The following is a 27,987-nucleotide window of genomic DNA, read 5'->3' on the forward strand; positions in this document are numbered from 1 at the left end:
AGAGTAAAAGGGTTGTAAAATCAACCACCTCAAAAGTTATGATTGTTCTCAACTGCATACTACTCGAGTAGGTGTATACTTACAACAGAAACAAATAAAAAAAAAAAAATTTACAGTAAAATCGAAGACGATGATTCTAAAGTAATGAAAAAATAAAATTATCTGCTCGAGCAAAACAACGAGCTGCTTTTGATTTGCGCATCCACCCAAATCAGTCGATCCGCGAATAACACTCGCGGAGAGACGATTCGCCGACGGATCCGCGCGACAGCTGTCAGATCAAGGGAGAAACGAGCTCCCTCCGCACATCCCCCAGTGATGTGTACATGTAAGTATATATAGGTACAAGCACAACCCATGTATAACATATAAATACGTATGCTGCATTCATACAATTATTATACGTGGAACATACGCGAGGAGGGCCCCACTCGCAATATACTTACCTACCTAATAATAATATAATGCACGTATATATGTGAAGCAGGCATCGGGAGTGGGGAGAGGGAAGAAGGACGGAGCAAAAGGGCGCCGAGTGAAGACGTCTCTCCTCGGCTGATGGGGGCTCCCGCGAGAAACGGGCCAATCCGTCGCTCCGGCCACGCCTCGCTTCCTCTCTCTCTCTCTCTTTCCATACTATCTGTCTCGTATCTCTCTCGAGCGCGCGGATGCACGAAAAAAACCTTTGAACCCCGTGTGTACTATAATGTATACCTCGCGACCTTCCTCCCTTGATTGCTCGCGAAAGTGCGAGATGTACTTGTCCATCGCTATAATGCGCGAAACCAAACGGGCAGGGGGTATATGTGTATACACGTGACTCTTCAAAGCAAGCTTATACCATCCTCGTTTTTACTGTTTTACCTTATATTTTTTTTTTTTTCTTTAGAAATTTTAAGGGTTACGCATCGGTTAACCCGACGAAGCCTCGTTTTCCTATAATATACAGATTTGCCGGTTTTTACTTTTATTCGTTGCATTATCTTACGTAGATCAATCAAATCGGCGTCAATCGAAATTTCTTTATCGATTTGTATTTTGTGCAAGTATCGTCAACGGCAATTAATGGGATACCGATGAATGAATGAAGCACGTTAATAGCCGAGGAAATAACGACAGGTGGTGCGATATTAATAACACATATATTATATTATACAAAAATACACGAGCGTTACTTTTAGCTTGCTCGCTCGTTATTGATCATATAATATATATATTATAATTGCTATGTCACTTTTACACTTGTGTGTATGTGTGTGGATGCTTCCGTGTCTTGGATACAGTCGTGATAAAATCACAATAATAATAATAATAATAATAATAATAGCGCAGGCACAAAAAGGCATGTTCCTTTCGGTTAGCGTATTTCACCGACACGCGACACTATCGCAAACAAAAACGATGCCGTCTCGTTGACAGGTTTAATAATAACCTCGTGTGTTATGATGCCGTTCAATTTTCTCTGTCCCTCCTTCCTTCTTTCTTTCTTTCTTTCTTTCTTTCTTTCTTTCTTCCCATCGCTTCCTCTTTTTACTCTTCTTTGCTTTACATGTGCGCGGCTTGATATTGATTAGAAGTGAATGTAATCGCGGGGGTGTAATCAAAAGTATTGTTTTTTATCAAGGAGTCCGGAGTTTGAAATGGTTGAGTTCTCGGTCCCAAATTGGAATTTCCCATCGAGACATCAAACGGAGCAAAGCCGCACTCTCTTCAAACTAGGCCGAAGTAGCTCTTGCGATATGCGTAACTATATACAAGTGGGTATATACAACATACGTGTACCCTCGTGACAGTCTGTCTCGGATTATCATCGGTACATATAACATCCGCTTTTGCGCCTTTTACCTCTACGCTTCACGCACGCGACGGCAAAAGAGGTGTAGTACAACATGCCTGTGCACACACATTTACACACACAGGGAATGACAGGGGCGTCGACGGGCGACACTGAGGTACGTTAATATGGACGATTACACAAAAAATATTAATAATCCGTTGTACCTATACGCATAAAAGTGTTAATAAATACAAGTTTATTTTATTTCGGAACAGAAGCTTGTATTGAAATTATACCCATATCAAATACAGGTTGAAACGTGTGATTCAAGCTCTACTTTAGATTTGTGGATTTTCCTTCAAGGTGGATGGAATGTGGATGAATTATATATTTTTCAACAAAACAAGTCTCTTTTGAAAGCAACATGAATATTGAAAAAAAAAAAAAAAAAGACAAATAATTGAAATACAACGAGGAGCTTCAACTGTTATGGGCAAAGCTTTCAGTTTGGATGAAAAAAAATAAAATACAAATTCGAAACGTGTGCCACATCGAGTTTCTAGGGTATATAATATGCATAGATACGAACAAAACATCGTTATAGTTCCGGAAATAAAAAGAAAAACGTTTGTTTTCATTTTTTTTTTTTTTTTTTAATTTCATTTACCACGAGATAACAAAAAGACTTTCAATAGAACTGCTCGTGCACGAGTACACAATATATATGAGAGCAGTGCCGAGCGTAGCTCGCGATGGCGTCTTGTTCGATTTGGTGTCCCGTTACCTTGGCAGAGGCGGCAGCGCACCTCCACACAGCCCACTCTCACCCCGGGCCGACGCCATTTTCCCTCTTTACTCCCTCTCTCCCCCTGCGTACCTCCACACACACACACACATACCGGCTTGACAAAAGCGATTGTCTCTGTCTGTTTGTTATACCCGTCTCCCTTTCTCACCTGCACTATCTCCGTTTTATACGAAAGAAGGGACTGGCTTTGCATTTTCCACACCCTATGTACATCACATGCACACCGAGAATGAGCAAGAGAGCCTCTCGCGTTTCGCTTAATTGCATTCCGCGAGAGCTTTTGATATGGAGAAAAAGGGCCACTTTGTATGCATACTTAGCTGCTGACACTCGTTTCACTAAACTCGTATATTCTTAAACAATCAACCAGAGGTTGTATAACTATTCCCCATGGAAACTATTACGATGGAACACAACTTATTTCAATTTGTTTGATGGTTTACGTTTCTCTCTCTCTAGTTCCTCCGTACATGTACCTTCCGTTTTTACCATTTTTTAAAAGCCATAGCTTTTTTTTTTTTTTTGTGTCGCTCCGAGAACATTTTTCGTAGTAGCAGTGTGTACATGATAAAAAAAAAAAAAAAAGAAAACAATAGGAACGAACGTGATAAGCGTTGATATAATATGTCGAGCATATTCCACCAAGTTGGCGATCGATTACACGATTACTCATACCGATTATCGCTCGATCCCAAAAGAACCTCGTTCGATCAAAAGCTTCTTTTTTGCTCTTCCTTCGCGATTCGACATCATATATTATATACATTGGGTTTATTTAAACGAAAGAAAGGCCCACAAAGTTACGACGCGTCAACGCTCGCCGTTGTTTTGACTACATGAGCCATACTTATACTCCAAACGAGATCATCGGCGCACTGCGGAAGTGCTCTCGCGCTCACTACTCCGACGGATTATTTTCCCATTAGCCATCACTGCAGCTTCTCTAAGAGACAGCCTCTTGTGCATATACGCGATCACATCGGATCGACGAGCCAAACTCTGGTTATAGGCCCCCCCCCCCCGGTGTATCCTTCCTCTTGGTGCGATCGAGCGGAGATGAGGCAAACAGGCGTGAAGAACGAAAAAAAAAAAAAAAAGAAAAGAAAAAAACAGGTAGCTCCCGCGCTAATGCCCGAAAATATGCTCTTTATGTGTCACTGGCCACTTTATTAGGTACCCATATACCTACCTGTCCGTCTGCAGCTCGTCGAGCCAACTCACTCTCTCTTTTCCCTGTGCATTTATATACTTGTGCTCAAGAGCCCGTGAATAAGCTTATACGACACCGAGATTATCCCCTCGGTCTTTTCTCGAGGGCACCCAACAAAAAGGCCCGATGGAAAACAACAAACCATATATACACGCGAGTTTATGTAGGTACTCTTCGTTTACCAGCAGGAGTAGAGAGCCCCCCCCCCCCTGTGTATAGATGATGCACGTAGACATTCGGCAGCAGCTGCAATCACGCGGCTCCCTGTAATAAGCCCAAATTGACGATTACACGGTTAGTTAGATGCGCCCGCTGATTTGAAGGCAACAGCGTAGGACGAGGCGTCGGGGTGGCTGTTGTCGCGCGTCCATCCGGGGTGACATATATACATACCCCTATCCCGCTCTGTTGAGGGGGTTACAACCAAACAACAAGCCCTACGTTCGGTGTTACATCGATACATATACGCGCACACCCCACCCAAGTGACGTATACTTGCAAGGAGGTAAGTATATCTTTTTTTTCACGGGACTGATGCTCGTTAAGTTCCGCGCGTCCCGAGCCCAGGGGGATTTATGACTCCGGCGGTTGGCGCGCTAATTATTTCGAAGCGCGGACGCGTCTACCTATATATGTACTCTTCGCACCCCTGCATGAAAAGAAAAAAAAAAGAAAAAAAAGAGAATTTTTGCCCAGTGGTTTGTATGTAGGTACGGATCGGCAGGGAGATCGGCTACGGTGATAAGTGCCCCGGGGGAACGAGAGGAGTCGATGGCTTCCACCTTGTTATTTACTCGGCTGTATCTTGACGACGCGTCCGCAAGCTCCTCGCGTTTGGAACTATTTTATAATCCCCGCTGTGCCGTTACGTCCAGGGTGTATACAGACAGAGGTGCTGCTTATCTCTTTTTTTTTTAGAGAACGAGCAGCGATTTTCCCGGAGTGTGTATAGTGCTCAGGGACATGGAATCGATGAGGATGTCAGATACGTATACCTACCTTTTTTTTTCTCTCTCCGAAGAGTAGTTTTTTCCCTTTTTATTTTTTGGTAATCCTGGGGTCGGGGATGTAGGTGGCAGCGTTTCCGAATGATTTTTCCGGGAGATACGTATAGGAGCTGCTCGTTTGACCGTGTACATTAGCGAGGGAGTGGTGTATCCGTCTTACATTTTTTTCATTTGGCCAAAGTTGGTGTGTATTGGAAGGTATAATGAAAGTGTATATAAAAAAGAATTTAAAAAAAGACGGATCAGGACTCGATTTTTGTATGCTTTCGTGTAGCGGCTTCCGTTGACCGAAAACGTGAATTAAGAGGCGAACGCTCCGTCGGATCTGCATATCTCCCGCGAACGGACATCAAAGGGTTTCCAGCCGATTTGGATTCGGGAAGAACGAGGATTACGTGCTTGATGTAATATTGAAAGTTGTTTTTCAGCGGGTCGACGCTTTGATAAAAAATATATTGGTATATTGAGCGAAGATTTTAGTTTGGTAAAAAATATTTGCTTAAGAGATCCGTATCGATATACAACTGTCAATTATCGTTTGAAAAATGCATAATTTAACAAAGTTTTGTACGGTATGTTGGAAAAAAAAACAAAAAGGCAATAAATTATTGTTCAAGGGAGCTGTACGTTGATTTTTTTCCCCAACATCCACCTAATTTTGAAAATTATGAACGAAATATACACCTAAATAAAATTTAAAAAAAGAAAAAGCGTTGGTTTAAAAAAATAAAGTCACCCTTAGAATATTGTATCGCGAAACCTATGAAATTTCACGCTGTCGTAATTCACTCGCACGGGTCAGCGAGAGCATAATTGACAGATCTAAAAAAAAAAAAAAAAAAAAAAAAAAAAAAAAAAATGAATAGAGAAAATAAACTGGACTGCAGAGAGAGAGAGAGTGGACACTGCGTGTATACGTATGCATACACCTTATACGTACAAGATGTATCTCATCCCAAGCGTGCCATAAGGTATATCCTTAGCCCTGGAGTATACGTTATATTATAATAGGGCTGCAGAGAGCACCAGCACCGCACATCAGCCAACATCTTACGTAGGTATATAATATATGAATATACATCCATAGAGATGTAACGGGTATCCGTGCGCCGTGATTTTTTTAACTCCCCGAGGACGCCTCCTTATCGCGATTCCCGTAGCGCTCGTGGGCGCCCTTTACGCGTATGATAATACATATTATTGCCGCGTTCGGTCAGCGTTCGGCGAAATCGAGAATCGGCTCGACATTCATACATACATACATACAATACATTATGTTATTCCTACAGCTTCCTACCGTCGCAATCGCAATCGTTCGTGACATATATCATATCCAACTCTCGCTCGAGCCGCACTTTATCTCCAATCTAACGCCATCGAACTGCCCATACTGAGAATCTACGAGTGTAGCGCATTGTTACTCATTTACGCGTGCATGTATATATGGTATTGTAATACATAGCATACCTATACAGCAGTTTATTCGCGTGAAAAGGTGGCTGTCGTCAAAATAAGCGTCCCATCAGTCTCGTTCTCTAAAAATACAAGAGTAGCGTCTCCTCTTATCTCTTTTGCGCGTATCGTATGGGTATATGTATATACATATATTTAGCGAGTGTATCTCCTATATGTTGCGTCCTCCTCTTCTCTCCGTGGTGGGTTTTCGCGTGGGAAAATATAATATACACACGAGCGCAGGTTCCTAACGAGTCTCGGGTTTCGCTGACTCCGAAGACCCGAGCTACACGACTTCGGTGTGCGCGCCGATTTTTTTCTCTTTTTTCTTTTTCTTTATCTACACCAAGAACCTGCACGCGTTAGCTGGACTGCCCCGTTTTCCCACTTTTATATATACATATCTCCCCAACCAGTGCTTTATATAGATGATAACAACCTCGCTAAACTCCACGCACGGTTGATTCGCTCGCTTCGTCGCCAACTCGCGTAATTCCCTCCCGATCCCGTAAGTATACGTCCAACGTATATACAATAGCCGCTCTCGTAATCTCGAATTACACGGCACATTGAGTCGCGTGAGCAGATGTTGCGACACGTTCGCGAGAACATTTCCTCGAGGGAGAGAAGGAGGGCCACACGTGATTCAAAAAAAAAAAAAAAAAAAAAAAAAAAAGAAAAAGAAACGCGGATTATCCAGTAAAGAGGAGAGAGAGAGAGAAAAAGGGAAAATGAGCAGCAGTAGCGGCCCGAAGAGATGACAGATCGCGCGCCCTTACAATGGAATTCGTCGAAAAATCGGATTTGGAAAAAAAAGGTCCTCGAAGTAGAAAACGAGAGAGAGAGAGAGACTGCACTACTCCCACGTCCTGTTCCTCTGTGTATATAATCCACCCACCTTCCACCCGTGCGACAGCTATATATCATATACTTGCAATAAGGGAAAAAGCACATCGGGCATCGGCAGCGAGTTCTATATATGTATATGGTACGCGGTGCAGGCGTGTACACGAGCGCCATTTTCTCGCCTCCCCGTCATCATTACTACACAATATGTTTTCATCGGGTCGGGGTGCGCGCGCACAATGCAACCCTCACAATGGGGATAATATATAGTAAAGAGAGGAGGAGGTCGGGGAGGGATGCTGCCCGCGTTAAAGAGCATTACGCACAATGGAGCCCTTTCTCTCGTTTCTGCGACACCACTTGAATGGGCCCTGCAGTATTTTCATATATATATATACACACCCATAGAGCCGCAGTGTATATCAAGGCTCGTCCTCGGGGTGAGAGAGATTTTTCGCTCTAGGGGCGGGGGGAGGGGGACAAACACACATAGCACGCGCGTCCGATGTAAGTACAACAAAACTGCTCTTTTCAGGAGCGCAGCCCCTCTACTCGACTTTGCTCTCTTATACACGCGTGCTGACATATACATACGTTATACACGTTGTGCCTATGTTACACGAGGTTCTCCGTTGGTTTTCCGGCCCTGCAAAAACTTGCATGTGTCGCGAGTGACAAAGGGCCCCCCCCCCCCGGTTGGTGGGCCGTTTTCTCACGAACGAGAGAAAGAAATAATGACCGGGAAGAGAGTACATTACCACACGTGTGTGCACGCATGTATGCCGCGCGGGACGTTTAGGGATGTGCGTATAATCATTGGGGCCTCATAATCGCGTGCGGTTCGGGCGGCTAATTGAGCAAAACGCGCCCGAAAAAGAAAAACGTCTACGGCTAAGGGCTGTACTTGTGTTTGCGCTTTTGCTTTTACTAATAAGTAGGTACTTTCTCAAGTGTTGATTAATTCCCGAGTAACAAATATCATAACAATATATACACTATAAACACGACTTTTATCCAACGGTATAATATATATATATATATTGTAACAATATTCAGCTGTGACTATAATTACACTGTAATGTATACCGTTGTAAATAAAGTAAACCCTCTAATTAAGCGAAACCCAAGATTTTTAATCACATTGTTGATGCATTCATTTTTCGATGTCATTTCCATATTTTAAAGATTTTCACAGTAACGTTTATAAGTTGGCAGATGATCGATACTACATACGGAAATGCCATATATTATCATTAAACGTATCGGATGGAAATTTTGTCAAAAAAACCCCGTGCAAATTATCAACCCCGTGTATATCACGTGTAGGTGTATTACGTACAAGCTCGATAATTCAATAACGCGGGTAATCGGCTGAAAAAAAAAAAAAAAGAAAAACCTTCTTATCCACACTCGCACGCGACACGATGCAGAAGCACCAGACAATGGGCGTTATAATAAACGGTAGCTCGCACCCCCTTCCCTTTGATTATTCCCCGCACGTATGTATATAGATGTAAGCCCGACAAAGAGCTTACAAACTGCAGCGGAGCGAGCACATCGTCCACCCCGAGAGAAAGAGACGGACCCCTAAACCCGTGCAAACTCTCCATCCACGTGTGTATATATATGTAAGTAGTGTCAAAAACCGGCCCCGAAACTATATTATATATGTATAAGTGTACACGTAGTCAGTTTTGCTCGACATGAAAAGAAGAGTTTTCGGGCCCCGAGCGAGTCGATTATTACTACAACCCAATAACCCAGTGTATATTATTATATTATACATACATAGGGGGTCACATCAGCGAAAAAAAGAGAGAGAGAGAGCATCGTCGTTGTCACCGTCTCCAGTTTCATCATTATATACATTACATGTATACATATAACCCACACACACGTTGACGCTGATGTCTCTCAGCACCTGCGAATAAACCTTCTCCCTGATCGTATAAACGCTCTTATCATCGTCATCCGGTGCGATTCTCGTTTATATAAAACTACGGCGTATCCTGTGTACACCTACATGTGCGAGGTGTAATGAACTTTGCGTGCAAGCAATTATACGACGAACAACGCCATTTAATATCTTTTCTCGCTTCGACGTCGAGGACTCGGTGTATAATGATAATAATAACATATATGAATGCAGTTGGGCTTGTAACACCGATGCGGCATGTCGTTTATCGAATTACGTGTGGTGCGTATGATGACGCGCTCCTATATAGCTTATAGAGTTGGTTATTCTTGCAAGATATTATAATATACACCTATTGACATCGATGCCAGTATTTTCGAGTGCAGAGATACGAAGATCACTTTTTTTCATACGCTTGTATGATCTTTCCTTGGAAGTTACATTTTTACGACCGATGCATCAGATATACAATGAGGAGAGAGAAAAAAAAGACACCCAAAATACGACATATTTTTGTTGATTTTTACATAAATTCGTGTATCGTATGTATTGATGGAATTGGTGGAATTGGGATTAGATTTTTTCTCCTTATAAAAAACCAAAGACGAATCACGTCCAGAACAAAAAAAAAAAAAACAAAAAAAGAAAAAGACAGACATCAGGCGTGAAAACGAAGGAGTTGCATAATAATTGGCTACGCGTGTGTATATAGACGTATACAAAAGGGGGCCATAGTCTACGGATGGTCATAACAGATGTACTTGCCAGCGTGTAGTATACAGACGCGTGTCACGAGGGAGGAGTATAGGTGGGGGGGGGAGGGGTAGAAAGCAAGCCGACCTATAATTTATAAGCTCGAAGGGCTTGTTTTCGGGGAAGGCATCTAATTGCGGAGGATACTCCCGCCCGCACGAAGCATTACACGTTTAACGAGCCTCTCAGGGAGCGTGTCACTCAACACCGTCACGTATTGTACCTATATGTACGTATGTACCCGTTGCCGCATCGTTTCATTAGCCTTCCCCTTATGTTGATCGTTAATTCGATCGTTACTCGTGCCCCCGGGCGTATATACACGCACGCAATAAGATAAGGAGAAGGAGGACCGAGTTTTCGTCATCTTTGCTTGGTCGACTCTATAATACATTGCATAGGTACAGGGATGAATATATAACCTTATACGTATATACTCGTAGCCCTTTTCCATCCATATAGAGTCATACACGGGGGGGAAAATTGCGGGTACACTGGTGTATTCATTTACAGCCAACCCTCGATGCTCTTTTTTTTTTTTTTCATCAACAGCCTTTATTCAAACCATCGTGTGTGTATTATAATTTCAAAATTGATACAGCCAAACTCTCCTTTTTGCTCACTTTTTCTCCGTTTGGTTTAGCACAGCACGACATTACACGCGACGGCGTCACAATAGCCACTCGCTGTGACCCTTTGCTCTTTTATTCGCTCCACTTTTGATACATAACTTTTAATGCGACCCAAACTATTCGTTTACCGTGATGGTCGAGTACCTACTTTTTTCTTTTTTTTAATCGACGAATTTGTCGTGTGGCTTTACGATTCGAGGTGGTATACTTTACCATTTAATTGCCGCGCATGGCCCTCGACGTAACGGTATTCGAATGTTTGCCAATACGTGCTAAAACGTAACATTTAACGATTCATATATTCATAGTATTTAATTATCGTCGCCTATGTTTTCGAGCAGGTCAACTCGTTGATGCGCAATTAATAACAAAAGTACAACAATCACGCACAACCGCTCCATTGTTACATTTTTTTGGTTCTTATCGGGTCTCGTCGGTTTGAGCTTAAAAATACACGTATCTTATTTATTTCTTTGCCCTTTTCTTTTCTACCCTTCCTTTTTTGTTCATTAACAATCGCATATACAGAAATGGTATTACAATATAGGAAGGTCAATGTTATTACAACTAGATATTTCTTTTGAAGTGTGTCACGAAAGCCGATTCGACCCATCATTCTGTTGTCACTCACTAAACGCCTTGCATTGCATTTTTCGTTCCAACACACGTAGGTGTACGTAATATATTATTTACTCGGCATAATTTTTTTTTCACTTTTAACCACGTAGTTCGTTCTATTCGGGGCGATAAAGTTAAGTTGAAGACTGCACGCTTTCACTTTCTTCTACTGACATTGAAATTCAGCTGACTCGGAGAATACGACAAAAATAAAGGATTATTTTGCTGATACGTGAAAGAAGCCAAGTTAAGTGTCAGTGATGTGAACTCCGAAAATTTACGAGGATGGAGTAGAAAAAGAAAATTACTGCTTCCATCTCTGGAGTAAATATTATATTCAGAACAGAGAAGGTTAAGACAAAAGTTGAGTACTTGAAATATATTTGACTGTGACAATTTTTATTAAGAACAACAAACTATTGTTAAACGACTATATATTTTGGTAACAAGATGATTTTGCAAGTCTTTTTTTTTTTTTTGTTTTTTTCATCGCCACTCTACGTGTAATGATTTAATGAATTGACAATATTGACATTTTCGGAAACGATATATATGCGATCATGTATATCGATTGTTTATTTATTTATTTTTTTATATTTTCATATGCATTTATAGAATCACATACGCATAAGAGAGTCGTATATGTACACAATAAATATATTCATTCTTTTTTTTTTTTTATTTCATGTCTATATGTATCTTATATTATAATTATTAACTTATTATATAATACGCGTGGAAGACAGAGGTTTCATCATTATCATCATAGATATGCATGTGCCCAACTTTTGTCACATCAGTACGACTCGTCTCGTATGTTATAGCATGTCAATGCATTTTTTTAGGATACATTTTTTGCTGATCTTGTATATATGTACAACAAAGACAGTTTATTCATGCATACCCGTTGAACTTGTAGTATTTTTCTTAAATTGTTTTTTTCTATCTTATTTTATACAATAATATTTTCGTCATTGCGCTTTAAGTGGCCTGAAAAGATGTATTTTTTTTTTTAACTTTACTTCAAAAAATGGATCACAAAATCAAGAAAACTCGGTTGTAGAAATATTTCATGACAGAAGACGATATTGTCTGATTTTTTCATTTAAATCAACTGGGTAAAATTGTTCACTACGGAGCTGTGTCGTACTATTAAATATACTCTAATGATTTCATAACAATTCATAATCTCTGTGTATTTTGAATCTTACAACAAAATTATTTATACATATATTCTTTATTTCGCTCAACAAATAATCTCATAAATATACTATAGATAAATTTTTTTTTAATATTAAACATCGACTTGCGATTTACTTGTGAGGTATTATATATAATTATTAAATCACGTCAAAAGCTTTTGTTTGGTTATTTTATGCCATGAGTAAAATTTTGTTTTGTGGCAAGAGAAATCTCGTTACACATGTAACCACATAAAAAAAACGTAGATATATCACTCGATGGTATCATATTATGAGTAGATTGTTATGTTCAACTTGATTGTTGTACTCTTTCTTATTTTCTCTCTAACAAATGCCCTTAACTTCTAGAGAATATTATAACTTATTTGAAAAATCTTGTATTGTTTGAACTGTTTTTTTTTTTTAAAGCCTTATATATTCATAAACGACTAAAATGTTGGCGGTCATAATTACTTAATGATTTTTTTTTTTTTTTTTTTTTTTTTTATAATAATATTACATTAAGACGATCGAAACAAAAGATGAGGCGAAGCTGAGTAAAAAATTTTAGCTAGTAAGAAAAAAAATTTTTATCTCATTTTTCTATCCGCATACAACCTTCAGAGTTTGCGATTTGCCGTTCCTTGAACGTATAGATACGTCATGCTATATGTATTATTTGTTTATTATGTATTTTCCATTCATAAAGTTTTTATTTTTTATTTATTTTAATTCATAAAGTTCATCCACTTACTATCCTTTCGATATACCATAGGCGATTTGTAACGTTATTTAAATAAGAATATACAGGTACGTAACAATGTAAAGGGACAACACATTATATTAGTTACCATTTCAAATTCATTATTGGCAACTCTCTAATTTCAAAAAAATACCAACATTGCCGTACAATCGTATGATATTTATATTGCAGACTTGGACACAATATTTCTATAAATAACCAAACAAAGTGTATTCCTTTAATTAAAAAAATTTTTCATTTTTCTCAATTCACCATACAATACCGAGAAAAAATTTTTTCATGCAATACATTTTAGATATTACAGTTAATTTAGTTTAAAGCTGTACGTTAAAAGTAGGTATCGATAAAAAAAAGTTGCAAAATAATGGAAGAAGTATCCGTGCCCAAGTCCATACATATTATACCCACACACATGCACACCCCAGGTATCCAGTAAAGAATGAAAAAAAAAAAGAAAAAAAGAATAAAAGAAAGTGCGATGCGTTGTTACGTAAACTATTTCACTTTTTTACTCCATAGTGTCGTACTGGACCTTCTTGATTTTGAAGTGCCGCCAGCCCGCGTAGCCGGCTATCGTCAGCAGGACAGTGGCAGCGAGGGTCGTCCCGACGGCCAGCGGCGCGGTTTCGTCCCGATTGATCCGCGCGCTCAGGGCCGTGCACGAAAACTCCACTGCAAAGTCGTTGTTTTTAAACTTGAACGGCTGGAGCTTCATGTTCCTAAGGCCATCGGGTAAATTATCAATACAGCAACCATCAGAGATGACTGCGCACATTGTATGTAAGAAAGTAAGAAGGGTCACCTCAAAAGTACGCTAGCTCGAGTTTTGCCGTCGGTCAGGGCGATCTCTTGTTCCTCCTCGCATGAGAAAGACTTGCCGACCGGAGTCGGGAAGAGCAGCGAGTTGAGCTTGGCGGTGCTTAACTTTTTCGTTTTATCTGAAATTGGAAAAGTATATTTTTTTTTAATGGCCATGTTATAAATGGCACGTCCATGCGTTCGCGGGCGCTTTACTCACTGGGCTTGTCGATGTGCTCAAAGTGTCGGTCACTCGTATTGAAGGTCAGCTCGATTTTTTCCACGTACCACCTCTCGCCCCCTGGGGTCTACAATCGAGTGAAATCGCACTTTTACTTCCAACTGACATTGTTACTCCGTTCGACGGTTCGATTGTTACTGACCTTGGCAAAGTTCCACTTCAGAATAAACGCGTCCCACTTCAAGGACATCGAGACGTAATTTTCGCCCTCGCAGTTACCGGTGATGGTCGCGTCGTTGGGCACGTAAATATCCGCCTCCTAAGGATTAGCACAGCCAAATGAACAAAACGGCAAATCAATGGCATGAAAATGTTTCAGAAGGAAAAAAAGCACCTGCTCCTCGCCGAGTTTCGTCTTGTACTTGACGGTGATGAGCGCGTCGACTTGCAGGAGAATACAGGCCTGGCCGTTGCTGCCGTTCAAGCGATAGATCGGCAATTCGGCGGGCCCGCGGCGGGGAGGTTGCGTCGGTCCGGCCGTTGTGGTCCTCACCTGCGCCGTTGACCTTATCGTCGCCGTTGTCGCTGGCACCGTTTTCAATTCGGCGTTGGCGACCGCCTGTTTTGCGCAGATTTACGCGGAAAGTGAATTCAATTTCAATTTTGCTTCAGATATACTTAGTCACTTTGCTATACTCATTGAAATAACGGGACTGATAATTATACGACTGTCGCAGCTAGAGTGGGATGATAATTTATGTGCCCCATTGTGTTTCCTTATTTTAATGATTTTGTGTCTAGCTAGAGACAAAAATGGCACTGATGGAAATATTATAATGTTTCAAATGCAAGGGAGTAGGGAGAAAAAAAAAAAGAAATCAATTTCAAAAATTGATGGAGCATTCAGGATTTTTTTGAAGCTATGCTATTTCAAAAGTTTTTTTCTGAAGAGTAAAGAAGAGATGAAAAATCAAAAGAATATGGAGAACATAACTTTCGAAGGTTCAGTTTTTCTCGAGATTTACTTTTTTTTACTATACATAACTTTGTAAAAATATAATAAAACGAATTTTGTATGATTAATAATAAAATAGTATACGAACGATGGGGAACCATAATGAGCCATCGTGAATACTTTTTTTTTACTATACATAACTTTGTAAAAATATAATAAAACGAATTTTGTATGATTAATAATAAAATAAGTATACAAACGATGGGGTGGACCTTGAAGTACATATACATTTTATTGAATTTGAATATGATTTGTTACTTTTCAGTACTTATTACACTGTACTGCAAATATCATCCGAGATAATATGCTACGAATATATATTTCAAAAGTAAGTACAATATGTAGTTTTTCTTGTAAAAATGAAAATTTCCGTGCGAACCTTGTTAAGCAAACCAGAAAAGTCAGGACTGAAAGCTAATAATAAAAAGCAACAAAATTGTCTTTTAATGAAACTGTAACTCTGTTTGAAACGCACATTGGCAAATCAAATTTACAACGTCATTGAAGAGTTTACCTGCATTAAAAAAAAAAAAAAACACAGGTACGCCCGTTTCGAGCTTCAGTAAAGTATTTCAAAGTAACCGAAGCGTACAGAGCCCAGGAACGATGTTTTCGCAGTGAAGTAACAAAAAAAAAAAAAAAAAAAAAAAAAAAAAAAAAAAAAAAAGATGAAAAAGTTCCACGCAGAAGAGCAAGGACACATATACACCTGTACACTCGCGTGGATACAACGATGCTCGTCGCCCACGCGACATCCCACTTGCGTTGGCGTCACCCTTCCCACCCCCTTTACCATCTCTCGCTACCCCCCCAAGTTTTGTTCCTCTCGATAGTATTTACTATATGCATGTGCGTATACTATACGAGCTCACGTGCCGTTCCGGAACAACGTCACGCTTCTTCGATCAACGAAATCTCTACACGGCTTTCCTCTCCCCAGCCATTCACTTGTGTATGGATGGGATTCGCGTGACCGCAGCACGCACCTTTCAGAGATCGTTCGATTAAAAGTTCGGGATGTAGGGGATGTTTTATTTTAAGACGCGTTCGAAACTCGTCGGTTCTATGAACTTGAGGAGACGTTTATTGACAGCATGCCTGTGTAGGCGCACTTTGTATAATCCGTCACGTGGAAAAAAGCTGTTTCCGCTGTATACGCCGAGGTGAGCTGATTGAGGAAAAAAAAAAAAAAAAAAAAAAATTGCCTTAATATTTAAGTGCCCTCGTACACCCCCCTCGAGTCATGTCGAACGATTTTGGTGATTAAAAAGGAAGGCGATTGAGCTGCCACTGGGGAGGGGTGGAAAAAATATGGGATATAACTTACGAGTGGAAATTGAGTGACTTTGGGAAAATCGAAGAACACGTTGGCGTTGCGCTTGGTAGTGAAGGGCTCGTCGGTATCCAAGGCTTTGGAAGTCGTGACCTCGGAAGGTGGCGGCGTCTCCGCTTCCGTAGTCGTCGTCGTCGTGATCACCCTCTGGGGCGCCAAAGTCAGCGCCGAACAGCGCAACAGTTGTCCCGTTACTGATGAAAACAAAAAAAGAAAAAAAAGAAATGCCATTACAGATTTTTTTATTTTTTCCCACTCGCCGCTAATACGACACACAAGCGCTGCAATTCCAATTATCTTTGCATTATCCTTTTTCCCATTTCAATCGAACATGAATATACAAGCACACCATAATATAATATATGTATATATTAAGCATTGGAGCTTTTAAATAATTAATAAAACTGGTTATCAACGGAACACTCGAAACCATTTGGCACTCGTGCTTGCGCCGACAATTAAAATTGATACATTCAATAACATTAATTGCGATTAAGTAAATGGTTAATATATATACACGCACTCCGGCGCTATATAGGCATGCGTGTATATATATACATCATCCGACTAACGTCTCGTTTAATCAAATATAATTTCAAACTGCTTTTCCTCCCTCCCACACGCCCCCCCCCTTTTCATCGATCCTTGACCCCCTCAAAAAGAGAGTCGGGGGGGGGGGAGGGGCATGTAAAATGTAAAGGAGGAAAAGCTCCTTGGACTTATACGCGTGATCGCAAGCTCAAAAGTATAAAAAGCCACTCACGGACGAGTAGTGCGATCATCAGTGCAGGCACCAAAGACCCGAGATCCAACCTCCCGAACGCCATGTTTCCTGCGAAGGGTGTGTATCCTTTGCCGAAGAGCTTGGGCTGGTGATCCTCGTATTAGCTCGCGGCCAGGACTGAGCAGCCGCCGGACGTCGGGAGCGCCGTTCGCCCTCTCGGCGATCAATACCTAGGGACGGGCGCGCGCGCGCTACCAACGATCATTCCACCCACGCAACTTTCGTGCGAGACGACAAATCCCTCGGCGTGATGGGACACTTTTTTTTTTTTTCTTTTTTCGTCAAAACGCCACGTAGGTGCAGCCTATATACACGTTGTTGTGGGTATACATAATATATACTTTGAAAAAAAGGAACGGGTCGTTGTTTCTTACATTAATTGTATAGGTTGTACGATAGCACCTCGTAAGTACGTGCGATTGTAATATGGTTCAGGTCGCGTGGTTTTTGGACCTTTCGCGGAGCTTTTCTGGCGCGTAATTTTGAAGAGCCGCAGCGCGCGCTACATGTCAACTGGAATTAAAATTACTTTACATGTGTATTGAATTTGTGCGCGCATTTCACACGGGGAATGAAGGAAAAAGCTATAGAGTCGGTGACAACACCCGTGTATGCATATGGAGATTATAACGGACTTTTATGAGATACTTGGCACGATGTATACTCAACCGTCGAGTTGAAACGCGTCAAGTTTATGTTTATTTATATTCAGTCCACGATGGTATGATAAAAAAAACATTATGTGTAAACATATAAATTATTTAGCGAGTTCCCATAAAGTAAAAGTTCCCGGATAGTAGACGATAGCGCCACTGTAGGCTTTATTGAAACTAAAAACATCGTGTGTCGTGTGTTACCACCGTCGCAAAATATTACGCGAATTCCCTTCTCTTTCTCTCTCTGCACAGCAAAAGGCGCATAAGTACTAGACTATAGGTTGTATGTACATTTGCAAAACCAAATGCAATGCATAAATATCGTACAGTAGTAGTAGTGAATAAGTAGAACGTAAAGCTAGAGCTATAGAGTCGCTAGAAAGCTAGAAAGTCGTGGGACCTGCGAGAGCTGCGAGGACCATATACATATTACCCATAAGTATATATCTATATGTTTTTTAACTATAATTTGTGTCAGTCAAAAGTCATCGTTGTATAGTGTGTACAACATACCATTAATCCCGTATATACCTATATTTACTACAGGATAAGTATAACAAATGCAAAACAACACGTCAAACAGCAACTGGACATACGTCATTTAGTCTCATTTGTGAGCTTGCCTTGACCAGCTCCTTTCTCAAAACAGTGTAATCCCAAATAGTGAAGCTCACTAACCAAGAGGAATACTTGCAAAAGTATAGGTAAGAATATTATAAGTATCTGTAAACTTTTAGAGCCTTTGCGGGTTAATGTTGAAACGTATAATTACTCCTTTCTACACTGCATTGTTTGCGTATCAAAATATATCCTCGTATTTATTCAGCGTCTGTCCATCGTATGTCCCTCCCCTTTTTTGTATTCCATGGTAGGAGTAATATATTATTAGCTGCTAGAAATAATTTTATTTATTTGTTCGTTATCGTCAGGTTTTAGTTTACAGCGGATCAATATTTCTTTCTGCACCATCGTCACGAACACTGTACAGAATAAATAATGAAGTCAGATATGTTAAGTGTCCTTCTGCTGGTTGTCTTGGCATCAGTCTCTGGTCTACCCCAGGGTAAGTTTTCAATTTTTTATTGCCTTATAGTAAAAAAAATCATGGTCGTCTCAGTTGCATTGATATTGACGCGTTGGTGCGCCATAAATAGATTATTTTAGAGAATTGCCATGAAAATCAATTGTTTTCCAGAATATTGGTAGAAAACTTTTCAAATAATAGGAATAATAAGAACACGTTTTTAGTGAAATTGCAGCAGCCGTCACAAATATTCTTGAATGTTCTTTTGTTATGTGACATTTCATGAGCAATGAAAAGAGAAAGATATGCACGTTTTCGCGATGAGCACGCGCGCATTAGTCATGAAAAATGGTTGCTGATTCATTTAGAAATTCATTTAATCGATTGAAAAATAATGAAATTGTTTTATTTTTACAAAGACAACGCTGCTGTTGCAGTGCCCCCTCAGCCACCGTCAGATACCACAACAGCATTACCACCTGCAAATACAACTACTCAAGCTCCTAATACCACCACTACAACTAAACCAACAGTAAGAATTTAAAAATTTTGTTCAATACTTAGTTGCATAGAGTAAATTATTTATTTTATTAGACAACCACGCCAACCACCACCTCCACCACCACTACTACGACGACTTCTACTACCACTTCTACAACAGCTACGCCTCCAACCACAAAACCAACTACAACTGATCCATCTCCAAAATCGACTACGTCTACGTCCACCGTAGGACCAACCACTACAGCTTCGCCACCAACTCCAAACCCATCAAAAGGAGGACATTCCTTTGATGGACTGAGCTTTATGGGTAAAATTAATACTTCATTCAATTTGAGCAGGTTTCACTCTTGAATATTGAAATAATACATAATTATCTTCCAGCTGGCATAATTATGACAACGTGTGTTGTTGGACTAGGCGCCGGAGCTATCAAGTTCTACAAGATTAAAACCGATAGAAGTTATCGTACGCTCTGAGACTACGCATTAGTTCAAACAATTTAAAAATAATTATCAAAAGATCTGCAGCACTGAGAAGTGTTTAAAATGCTAAAGTTAATCATTTGAATGATAGCAATATCATATTTTTTATAAGGCGTATAGCATTAACTAAATGCTTAAGTGCTCTTAATATGTTAAAAATTGTTGGTGTGATTGATCTGATATAATTTTAATATAATAGTTAATGTAACGGTAATTTGAAACAAGAAAGTATTATAACTAAGAGAATGGTAATAGTATTTGTAAGAATCTCATTTTTACTTTTTTGATGTTTTTTTTAGCACACAAAATATCACCATCAATACTTGATTGAAAATATTTGTCCAAATATTCTGTGAGTCTAAAAAAGTGGCTTAAGCATTATAAACACTAGCATTTTTGAATCAAGTCAACAACAAAAACAAAAGCCATGTATTCCTTTGAAAAAAATTGCTACAACTAATAATCATGTATAAATGTATAAATATTGTGCAAGTTACATTTTACAAACTTGTGGTGAAATAAAAAAAATTACACAAATCATTGATTTATTTCAACGTTTACTCCCACACCCTAAATTACTAAAGTAAAAGTTTAGTGTAACAGAACAGAAGGCGTTTCCAGTAATTTCCTGGCTGCAGAGTACTTACTATTATATGAAAAGTGTAAAATACGCGTCATACGCGATGGTGCTGCTGCTGCTGCTGGCGTCGACGTCGACGAAAATCGGAGCAGACTTCAGATACTTACATTAGATCCGGGGAGAGGCGTATACTGTGGAACTGTCATCATCGTCCGGACGTCTCCTTCAGCGGGGAGAGCGGGAAGGCGACAAGTGCGTGGTAGTGCGATTAAATTGTTTGGTGGTGTTGGTGAAAAAAAACATAACTTAGGACTTTTAGGAAAGCAAATCTACTCGATTATTTGAGAGAGCCCCGTACCGAGCTGGGCCCCCTCTCTCTCTCATTCCCTCGCCCAAAGTGATAAGAAATATCTCAAAGTGTTTCAGTATTATTTACAAACGCGTACGTCATCATTTATCGCTTTGTTTTTATTTTTTTTTTTGTTTATCTCTCTCATTCTGTATCTTTCTGCGGATACTCCCTCATCCCGCCACGGGAGTTTGGGACAGTATATATCAAAATAATCTTCTATCTTTTTTTTCTTTTCTCTCCTTTGCATGTTATTGCGTTGCCGCATTATCGACTACTTACTCTTTTTTCTCTGCTAGACTACTTAATTACTTATGCGTTTAGCGTGAAATACATTATAAGTATATTATATACGTATCGTTTATCGTTCGTATATTGAACGCATCCGTTAGTTAACTCTCTTCTGTACGTATATGTGTATATTGTACATACATAGGTACCCACCTATTATACATACATCACTTGGCATTCTCTCATTTTCACGTCATTTCACGAGCATCGATCGATTTCTCCTTTACGAAAAGATTCAGGACTTCAATCGTATACATACGTGGTTTTTTTTATAAACAATTTGTAGAAACAGTCGGTATCCTCACGAGAATATATATAATTTTTTTCTAGAGCATTGATCCAACTGCCCTGCTGCCTTACATATGTGTGTATGTCTTTTTTCTAAGTATACTCACAATGCACAGCATTTCACTGTGCATACATATGTATGAATTATTTATGTGCTATTTTCTCAATACTAATTGAATATTGTTCCCGTGTGACTAAAATTTCAAAGAATAAACTTTTTACTATGGCAGTGAATGGTTTTGTGCAGTGCTATCCGTACTAATTTGAATGATTTTATTTTGACAGCAAAAATGACAGACTCCAAGTATTTCACCACCACTAAAAAGGGAGAGATATTTGAATTAAAGTCTGAGCTTAACAATGACAAAAAAGAAAAGAAAAAAGAAGCTGTGAAGAAGGTAATTGTTACTGAAATTACCTGTAGTAATTAATTTTGTGAAACTGTTTTATGCAATGCAAGAAACAAAATTAATTTATAATTAAAACGTTATTAAACGTATTACGGTGCATTTCAGGTAATTGCTTCTATGACTGTTGGTAAAGATGTTTCAGCATTATTTCCTGATGTAGTTAATTGTATGCAGACAGATAATTTAGAATTGAAGAAATTGGTTTATCTTTACCTAATGAACTATGCAAAAAGTCAGCCAGACATGGCAATTATGGCAGTCAACACGTTTGTAAAGGTAATGTATCTTGAAGTTCATATATTTCATCCTTCATTTTTTATTCATGCACCTTTAATACATATGTCACAAATATATGACTAATATTGATATGCATATTTTCTAATATTTTCATATTAACTCTTTACTAATCCACAAACATTGAATACTTGACACATGAAACATGCTTTTTCAACAAAAGACATTATAGTACTAACTGAAAATATATCAAGGCAGCCTGTAGAAAAACAATGAGTCCCAGCCCTTTGCTGTATTGAAAAAATTGACTTACGAAACCTCTAGTTATTTTACAGTTTGCCTTTTTCAAATATGCAGATTATGCCTGACAGTAATCAAAATTACGTCGAGCTATTTGCATTGTAGTTTGTAGAATGGTATGCTTTGACGGTACATACTTGAATTGCTTATTTTTTGAAGGGCACGACTGGCACGAGACTGAAGTTATTAATACAAAAAGTAGTTTGATGTGACCTTGTTGAAAATAAATACATACAGTACAAACTGAAATACTCATTTCACTGTACAATAATGTACGTAGCACTTGGAGTCAAGTTTAAATTTATGATAGAGCTTTATCAGAGCACAAAATTCGTTTATAAGTAAATTAATGATTTTACAAAGAAAATTGAAAAAAAATATTTATAACAATTTTACGCTTGTTATTTTGCTGTTTAAATACATTAAAGTGCATGTGTACTCTGATCGTTCTTCTATTTAGTTGTGTAAATCACGATGTATTTATATTTGGCTTTGTCAAGTGCATGTACATTTTTTGCTGAATAAATATATTAATTTTAGAAAAATACAAGTATGATGTTTTTTAAAGATGCATTAATTATTTAGCAACATGAAACGACATTATTTCGATAGTTTACTAATTCTTTATTTTAGTCATGGCTTTCATTACAATTTTTATGACAAGGCTGTTTATTAATGTGGAAAATTTTACTTTTTGCTTCACGCACATTTGTATACACGTCAAGAATCCAACTCGTTGTATGCCTAGAAAAGACAGTAAAGAAATAATCGTGCTCTTTGAAAAATGACTAATTCAAAAAAGAATAAGAAACGAATGATCTGTAAAATTTCTCCTGCATTAACAAGAAAATAAAAACAAACAAAAATTAATAACGCAAAAAAAACTAACATAAACCTAATAACAAATGGTGACGGTGACCAATTTGACATTTTTCGTTCTGACACGCAAAAAAGGAGCTTGCAACATCTCCGATGATAAAGGTACCTTCTACTTTTTTATTAATAACTTTATATGTAACGTAAAAAATTTAGCCAATTGCCTTTGAGATTGGCCAATAATAACAATAATTATTATTATTACGATGATAAAAAAAAGAAAAAAAAAAAAAAAATTAGAAACCTTAGTGAAAATACAACTCGCGCGACTAGACTTGAATCCCTGGCGTGACCAATTTTTGCGTAGGACTGCGAGGATCCGAATCCGCTGATACGTGCACTAGCTGTGCGCACCATGGGTTGCATTCGCGTCGATAAAATCACCGAGTATCTCTGCGAGCCACTCAGAAAGTGCCTCAAGGACGAGGATCCCTATGTGAGAAAGACAGCTGCTGTCTGTGTGGCCAAGCTTTACGACATCAATGCTGGACTCGTCGAGGACCAAGGATTCTTGGACCAGCTCAAGGATCTGCTTTCAGACAGCAATCCAATGGTAATTGCAGGATGACTTGGAAAAAAAAATTTACAAAAAAAATCCATAGTTCGGTATTGATGAGAATATAATGTAATAAAAGGTCGTGGCAAACGCGGTTGCTGCCCTGTCCGAAATCAACGAATCTAGTCCCAGTGGACATCCTTTGGTTGAAATGAATGCACAAACCATCAATAAACTTCTCACAGCTTTGAACGAGTGCACGGAATGGGGCCAAGTATTTATTTTGGATTCTCTTGCTAATTATTCACCTAAGGACGATCGGGAGGCTCAGAGTATATGTGAGAGAATCACTCCACGTTTGGCTCACGCCAACGCTGCTGTCGTTCTATCAGCAGTCAAGGTAAGTCAGTTCTCAAATAAATCCTAGTCATTTTGGATTCTGTTTTAATGATAAATTTCATCGTCTTAGGTATTGATGAAACTTATGGAGATGCTGCAAGCCGAGTCTGATTTCGTTGGAACTCTGACGAAGAAACTAGCACCACCACTAGTAACTCTTTTAAGCTCGGAGCCTGAGGTGCAGTATGTCGCCCTCAGAAACATAAATCTGATCGTTCAAAAGAGGCCGGATATTTTGAAGCAGGAAATGAAAGTATTTTTCGTGAAATATAACGATCCGATCTACGTTAAACTCGAAAAGCTGGACATCATGATTAGACTAGCTTCACAGGCCAATATTGCCCAAGTCTTGTCTGAATTGAAGGAGTACGCCACAGAAGTGGACGTGGATTTTGTAAGAAAGGCCGTGCGAGCGATCGGTCGCTGCGCCATCAAAGTTGAGCCGTCAGCTGAGCGCTGCGTGTCGACGCTCCTTGACCTCATCCAAACCAAGGTCAACTACGTCGTTCAGGAGGCAATCGTAGTAATCAAGGACATTTTCCGCAAGTATCCAAACAAGTACGAGAGTATAATCTCCACTTTGTGCGAAAACTTGGATACGCTCGACGAACCCGAGGCGAGGGCTTCCATGATCTGGATCATTGGCGAGTACGCGGAACGAATAGACAATGCTGATGAGCTCCTCGAAAGTTTCCTGGAAGGCTTCCACGATGAGAACACTCAGGTCCAGCTGCAGCTGCTCACTGCTATCGTCAAGCTTTTCCTTAAAAGGCCGACCGACACGCAAGAGCTTGTACAACAGGTGCTGAGTCTTGCTACCCAAGATTCAGATAATCCAGATCTCAGGGATCGTGGCTTCATTTACTGGAGATTGTTGAGTACCGATCCTGCGGCGGCTAAGGAAGTCGTGCTTGCGGAGAAGCCGCTCATCTCCGAGGAAACAGATTTGTTGGAGCCCACACTACTGGACGAGCTCATTTGTCACATTTCCAGTTTGGCTTCGGTTTATCACAAACCGCCCACAGCGTTTGTCGAAGGGAGATCTGCGGGAGCCAGGAAGTCACTTCCCGCTAGGAGTAATTCCAACGACGAAACATCGCGATCGCAGCCACAGGCCCAAGTTATACCGGCGCAAGATTCGCTCATTGGCGACCTTCTCAGTATGGATATTAGCGGTCCACCAATCGTACCTCCGGCACCAGCCGCGTCAACTGGCTTGGGTCTGGATCTATTGAGCAGTGGTCTTGATGGTATTTTGGGAGGGGCTGCGGAAACGAGCGCACCGCAACCATCCGTGTCACAGACCACCACGGGTTTGTTGGGTGATATTTTTGGTTTTACTCAAGGAACTACATCATATGTGGCACCTAAAGTCAACTGGTTGCCAGCTGAAAAAGGAAAAGGCTTTGACATCTGGGGAACGTTTGTAAGAAAGTAAGCGTCTTTCTTTCATCTTTTGTACATTAATCTGATTTCCAATCTTACTTAATGTTTAAATATTTATTTTAGAAATGGTCAGATTCATATGGAAATGACATTAACAAACAAAGCTATGCAGCCAATGGGTGGTTTTGCTATTCAACTGAATAAAAACAGTTTTGGTTTGACGCCTGCGGCACCACTTCAAGTTCCGGCGCCTCTGAATTCTGGGCAAAGCATAGAAACTAGTTTGATTTTGTCAACTGCAGGGGCAGTACAACGCATGGATCCTTTGAACAATCTTCAAGTCGCGATTAAAAATAATATCGATGTCTTCTATTTTGCTTGCATAGTACCTATGAATGTTTACTTTGGTGAAGATGGCCAGCTAGACAAAAGGGTGTTCCTTTCGACGTGGAAAGATATTCCCTCGCAGAATGAAGTAAGTGTCAATTAGTCAAGTTTAATTAATAATTTTATAAATTATGGTTTTCATTAAACGTATTGTCTTTCTTCAGGTTCAGCATACCTTGTCGGGTATAATGTTGACAAGTGACCAAGTGGTTTCAAAAATGCAGCAGAATAATGTTTTTACAATTGCAAAACGAAATGTTGAAGGACAAGATATGTTGTATCAATCACTGAAGCTTGTCAACAATGTATGGGTGCTAATAGAATTGAAGATTCAGCCAGGAAACCCGGATATATTAGTATCATTAAAATCAAGATCTGTAGAAGTAGCCAATGGAATTTTCCAAGCCTACAATGCTATTTTGTATTCATAAATTGTAAACCATTCCATTAACATCAGATTCATGTACATTTGTTAATTATGACAATTATCTAGCATTGGAGCCCAATAAAGATTTTTTTTTGAAAATACATTGCAACATGTTGCGCAAAACCTCGATTTTATTAATTTAAAAGTTTTTCACTATGTAATTCGTTGAATATGTAAAAAATATTAAATTGAGTTTTATTTACATTCAAACTTTTTAATTTAACCTAGTTCAATACCCAATCCATACTAAATTCATCCATATCATATAATTGCTAATTTGAGTAAATCAACTTATTGATTAGATTATAATACTACTTTATTTGTTCAAAAAAACTGGGAACATGGAATAAGTGGTTTCATGTACAAAAACATATCGTACCTTTTTTAAGAATTTTTTTGTTTTATTTAGAATAAAAATTTATTTAAATAAAATTAGCATTGAACTTTCCTCCTGAACGAACATCCTTCCGTCAAACGAGCTTTGCCGCCTGTTGGAGTGCACAAATAAGTTCCACAGCTATCGCATTGAACTGGCTTTTGCGCATGGGAAAAGATTGTCTTGATGACATAGCAGCCAGGACATTTTACATCCATGAAATAACTGTTTGGTTTTTGCACCAATCTCTTCAATTTGTGTTTCTTCTTCTCCTCTGCTGGAGATGGATGAAGGAAATCTTTAGCCAAAGGCATGTTCTGTAATTTAATTGATACACATTAGGTAATAAAAATCAGTAAGCACGTTTATCAAATTAGGGAAGTGGAGTATTGAGCAGTTACAGAAAATAGATGGAAACATAAAACAAGTTTGTAAGCAAGTCAAAACACTGCTCCTCAGGGAAATTATGATAATTACGAGGTAATAAGTAGGCGGAAATTTTTATTTTTTGCATTAAAACTTTCGTGGTATACACAATCTCAATTAAGAGAAAATACTACTAACACTTTCAAAATGGATATTGCTGAATCAATATAAGGTTAAGGTTGAGTTTACTAAGAATGTCTCGTTGAGCTTTATCGATTAAAAAAAAAAAAAAATTAATCACTCATATTCACCAAAACTAAATTTTTTTCGCGTACAAACAATTTAGCAACAATTAATGTAAACAATTAAAAATTCGCGTGTTAACTCCAAACGTATTGACATCTACGATATCGGTCTTTTCTTGAGCAACTTTTCGGCGAGGTTACAGCCTTGAAGGGACCAAAATGATTTAAATAACCAGTACTCCACTGTTTCAACGATTAATGTTGTTTATTAGAAACTACAACTTACGTATTATTTGCTTTATTACAGGAAAAATTCACAAATCAAAGCTTTAGCCACGTGTGTTCGTGAAGCAACTCGTACAACGCGACATTAGAAAGAAAGTATGGTTGGAATCGAGAATATATACGATGTTTGCTCAAACAAAGAGGGCGTGCGTGTTCTACTGATGTTCTAGGGACATTTTTTATGTAAGTGAATGTAACTAAGATTTTATGTGTGCGCGTGCGCGTGATTTTAGGGTTTTTTTCGCCGCAATGCCCGCAATCCATGCAGATTTATTTAAAAAAAAATATTTACTAAACAATTTTAACATAATACTTACCATTGAGATTCAAACTTTGCATCAAAGAAAAATGAGGTAATCATATCGAAAAATTTTAAGTAGCTGAATGATATAAAATACATCGAAAATAAATAATTTAATAAACATTGCCATTTCCATCAGTCAGTGGCAGGAAGTAGCTCGCTAATATAAAATAAAGTAATAAATAAACAAAGAAAGAGAACGTAATGAAAATTAGGATCACTTAAAAAAAAGATACTACTAAGTAATTA

General features: G+C 39.0%; 4 protein-coding genes across 15 annotated transcripts; 2 read left to right on the top strand and 2 right to left on the bottom strand.

Moving 5' to 3' along the window:
* Window positions 1–13,428: 13,428 nt before the first annotated feature.
* On the bottom strand, window positions 13,429–17,179 carry LOC106637618 (lysosome-associated membrane glycoprotein 5). The gene is made up of 7 exons (XM_014350482.3): window positions 17,056–17,179; window positions 16,287–16,486; window positions 14,339–14,563; window positions 14,147–14,263; window positions 13,984–14,071; window positions 13,768–13,903; window positions 13,429–13,684 (listed from the first exon to the last, which is right to left on the bottom strand). The coding sequence occupies exons 1-7, from the start codon at window positions 17,117–17,119 to the stop codon at window positions 13,474–13,476; spliced, it is 1,041 nt and encodes a 346-aa protein (XP_014205968.2). The 5' UTR covers window positions 17,120–17,179; the 3' UTR covers window positions 13,429–13,473.
* Window positions 17,180–17,910: 731 nt separating this feature from the next.
* LOC106638313 (uncharacterized) lies at window positions 17,911–20,279 on the top strand. Of its 2 annotated transcripts, XM_014351430.3 has the most exons (6): window positions 17,912–18,171; window positions 18,279–18,436; window positions 18,662–18,795; window positions 19,176–19,288; window positions 19,351–19,567; window positions 19,642–20,279. In XM_014351430.3, exons 3-6 carry the CDS (start codon window positions 18,729–18,731, stop codon window positions 19,734–19,736), a joined length of 492 nt encoding a protein of 163 aa, XP_014206916.2. In that variant the 5' UTR covers window positions 17,912–18,171; window positions 18,279–18,436; window positions 18,662–18,728; the 3' UTR covers window positions 19,737–20,279. The 2 variants fall into 2 exon arrangements, with proteins under 2 accessions (XP_014206923.2, XP_014206916.2); XM_014351437.2 differs by having other exon boundaries at window positions 17,911–18,436; window positions 18,669–18,795.
* A 181-nt stretch (window positions 20,280–20,460) lies between these two features.
* On the top strand, window positions 20,461–26,369 carry AP-1-2beta (adaptor protein complex 1/2, beta subunit). 11 transcript variants are annotated; one of them, XM_023391014.2, is made up of 10 exons: window positions 20,461–20,581; window positions 21,293–21,330; window positions 21,536–21,648; window positions 21,766–21,936; window positions 23,149–23,175; window positions 23,378–23,623; window positions 23,706–23,966; window positions 24,036–25,399; window positions 25,475–25,826; window positions 25,903–26,369. In XM_023391014.2, exons 3-10 carry the CDS (start codon window positions 21,541–21,543, stop codon window positions 26,167–26,169), a joined length of 2,796 nt encoding a protein of 931 aa, XP_023246782.2. In that variant the 5' UTR covers window positions 20,461–20,581; window positions 21,293–21,330; window positions 21,536–21,540; the 3' UTR covers window positions 26,170–26,369. The 11 variants fall into 11 exon arrangements, with proteins under 11 accessions (XP_023246782.2, XP_023246780.2, XP_014209131.2 ...); XM_023391012.2 differs by having other exon boundaries at window positions 20,461–20,574; XM_014353645.2 differs by having other exon boundaries at window positions 20,461–20,574; window positions 21,293–21,326.
* Window positions 26,370–26,541: 172 nt separating this feature from the next.
* Window positions 26,542–27,544, bottom strand: RpS27 (ribosomal protein S27). The gene is made up of 2 exons (XM_014353697.2): window positions 27,439–27,544; window positions 26,542–26,858 (listed from the first exon to the last, which is right to left on the bottom strand). Exon 2 carries the CDS (start codon window positions 26,853–26,855, stop codon window positions 26,598–26,600), a length of 258 nt encoding a protein of 85 aa, XP_014209183.1. The 5' UTR covers window positions 26,856–26,858; window positions 27,439–27,544; the 3' UTR covers window positions 26,542–26,597.
* Window positions 27,545–27,987: the final 443 nt, after the last annotated feature.

The sequence above is a fragment of the Copidosoma floridanum genome, unplaced genomic scaffold, assembly GCF_036245765.1.
Source record: "Copidosoma floridanum isolate Cflo_tuat_1 unplaced genomic scaffold, Cflo_Japanese_pri ptg000007l, whole genome shotgun sequence".
NCBI classification, from domain to species: domain Eukaryota; kingdom Metazoa; phylum Arthropoda; class Insecta; order Hymenoptera; family Encyrtidae; genus Copidosoma; species Copidosoma floridanum.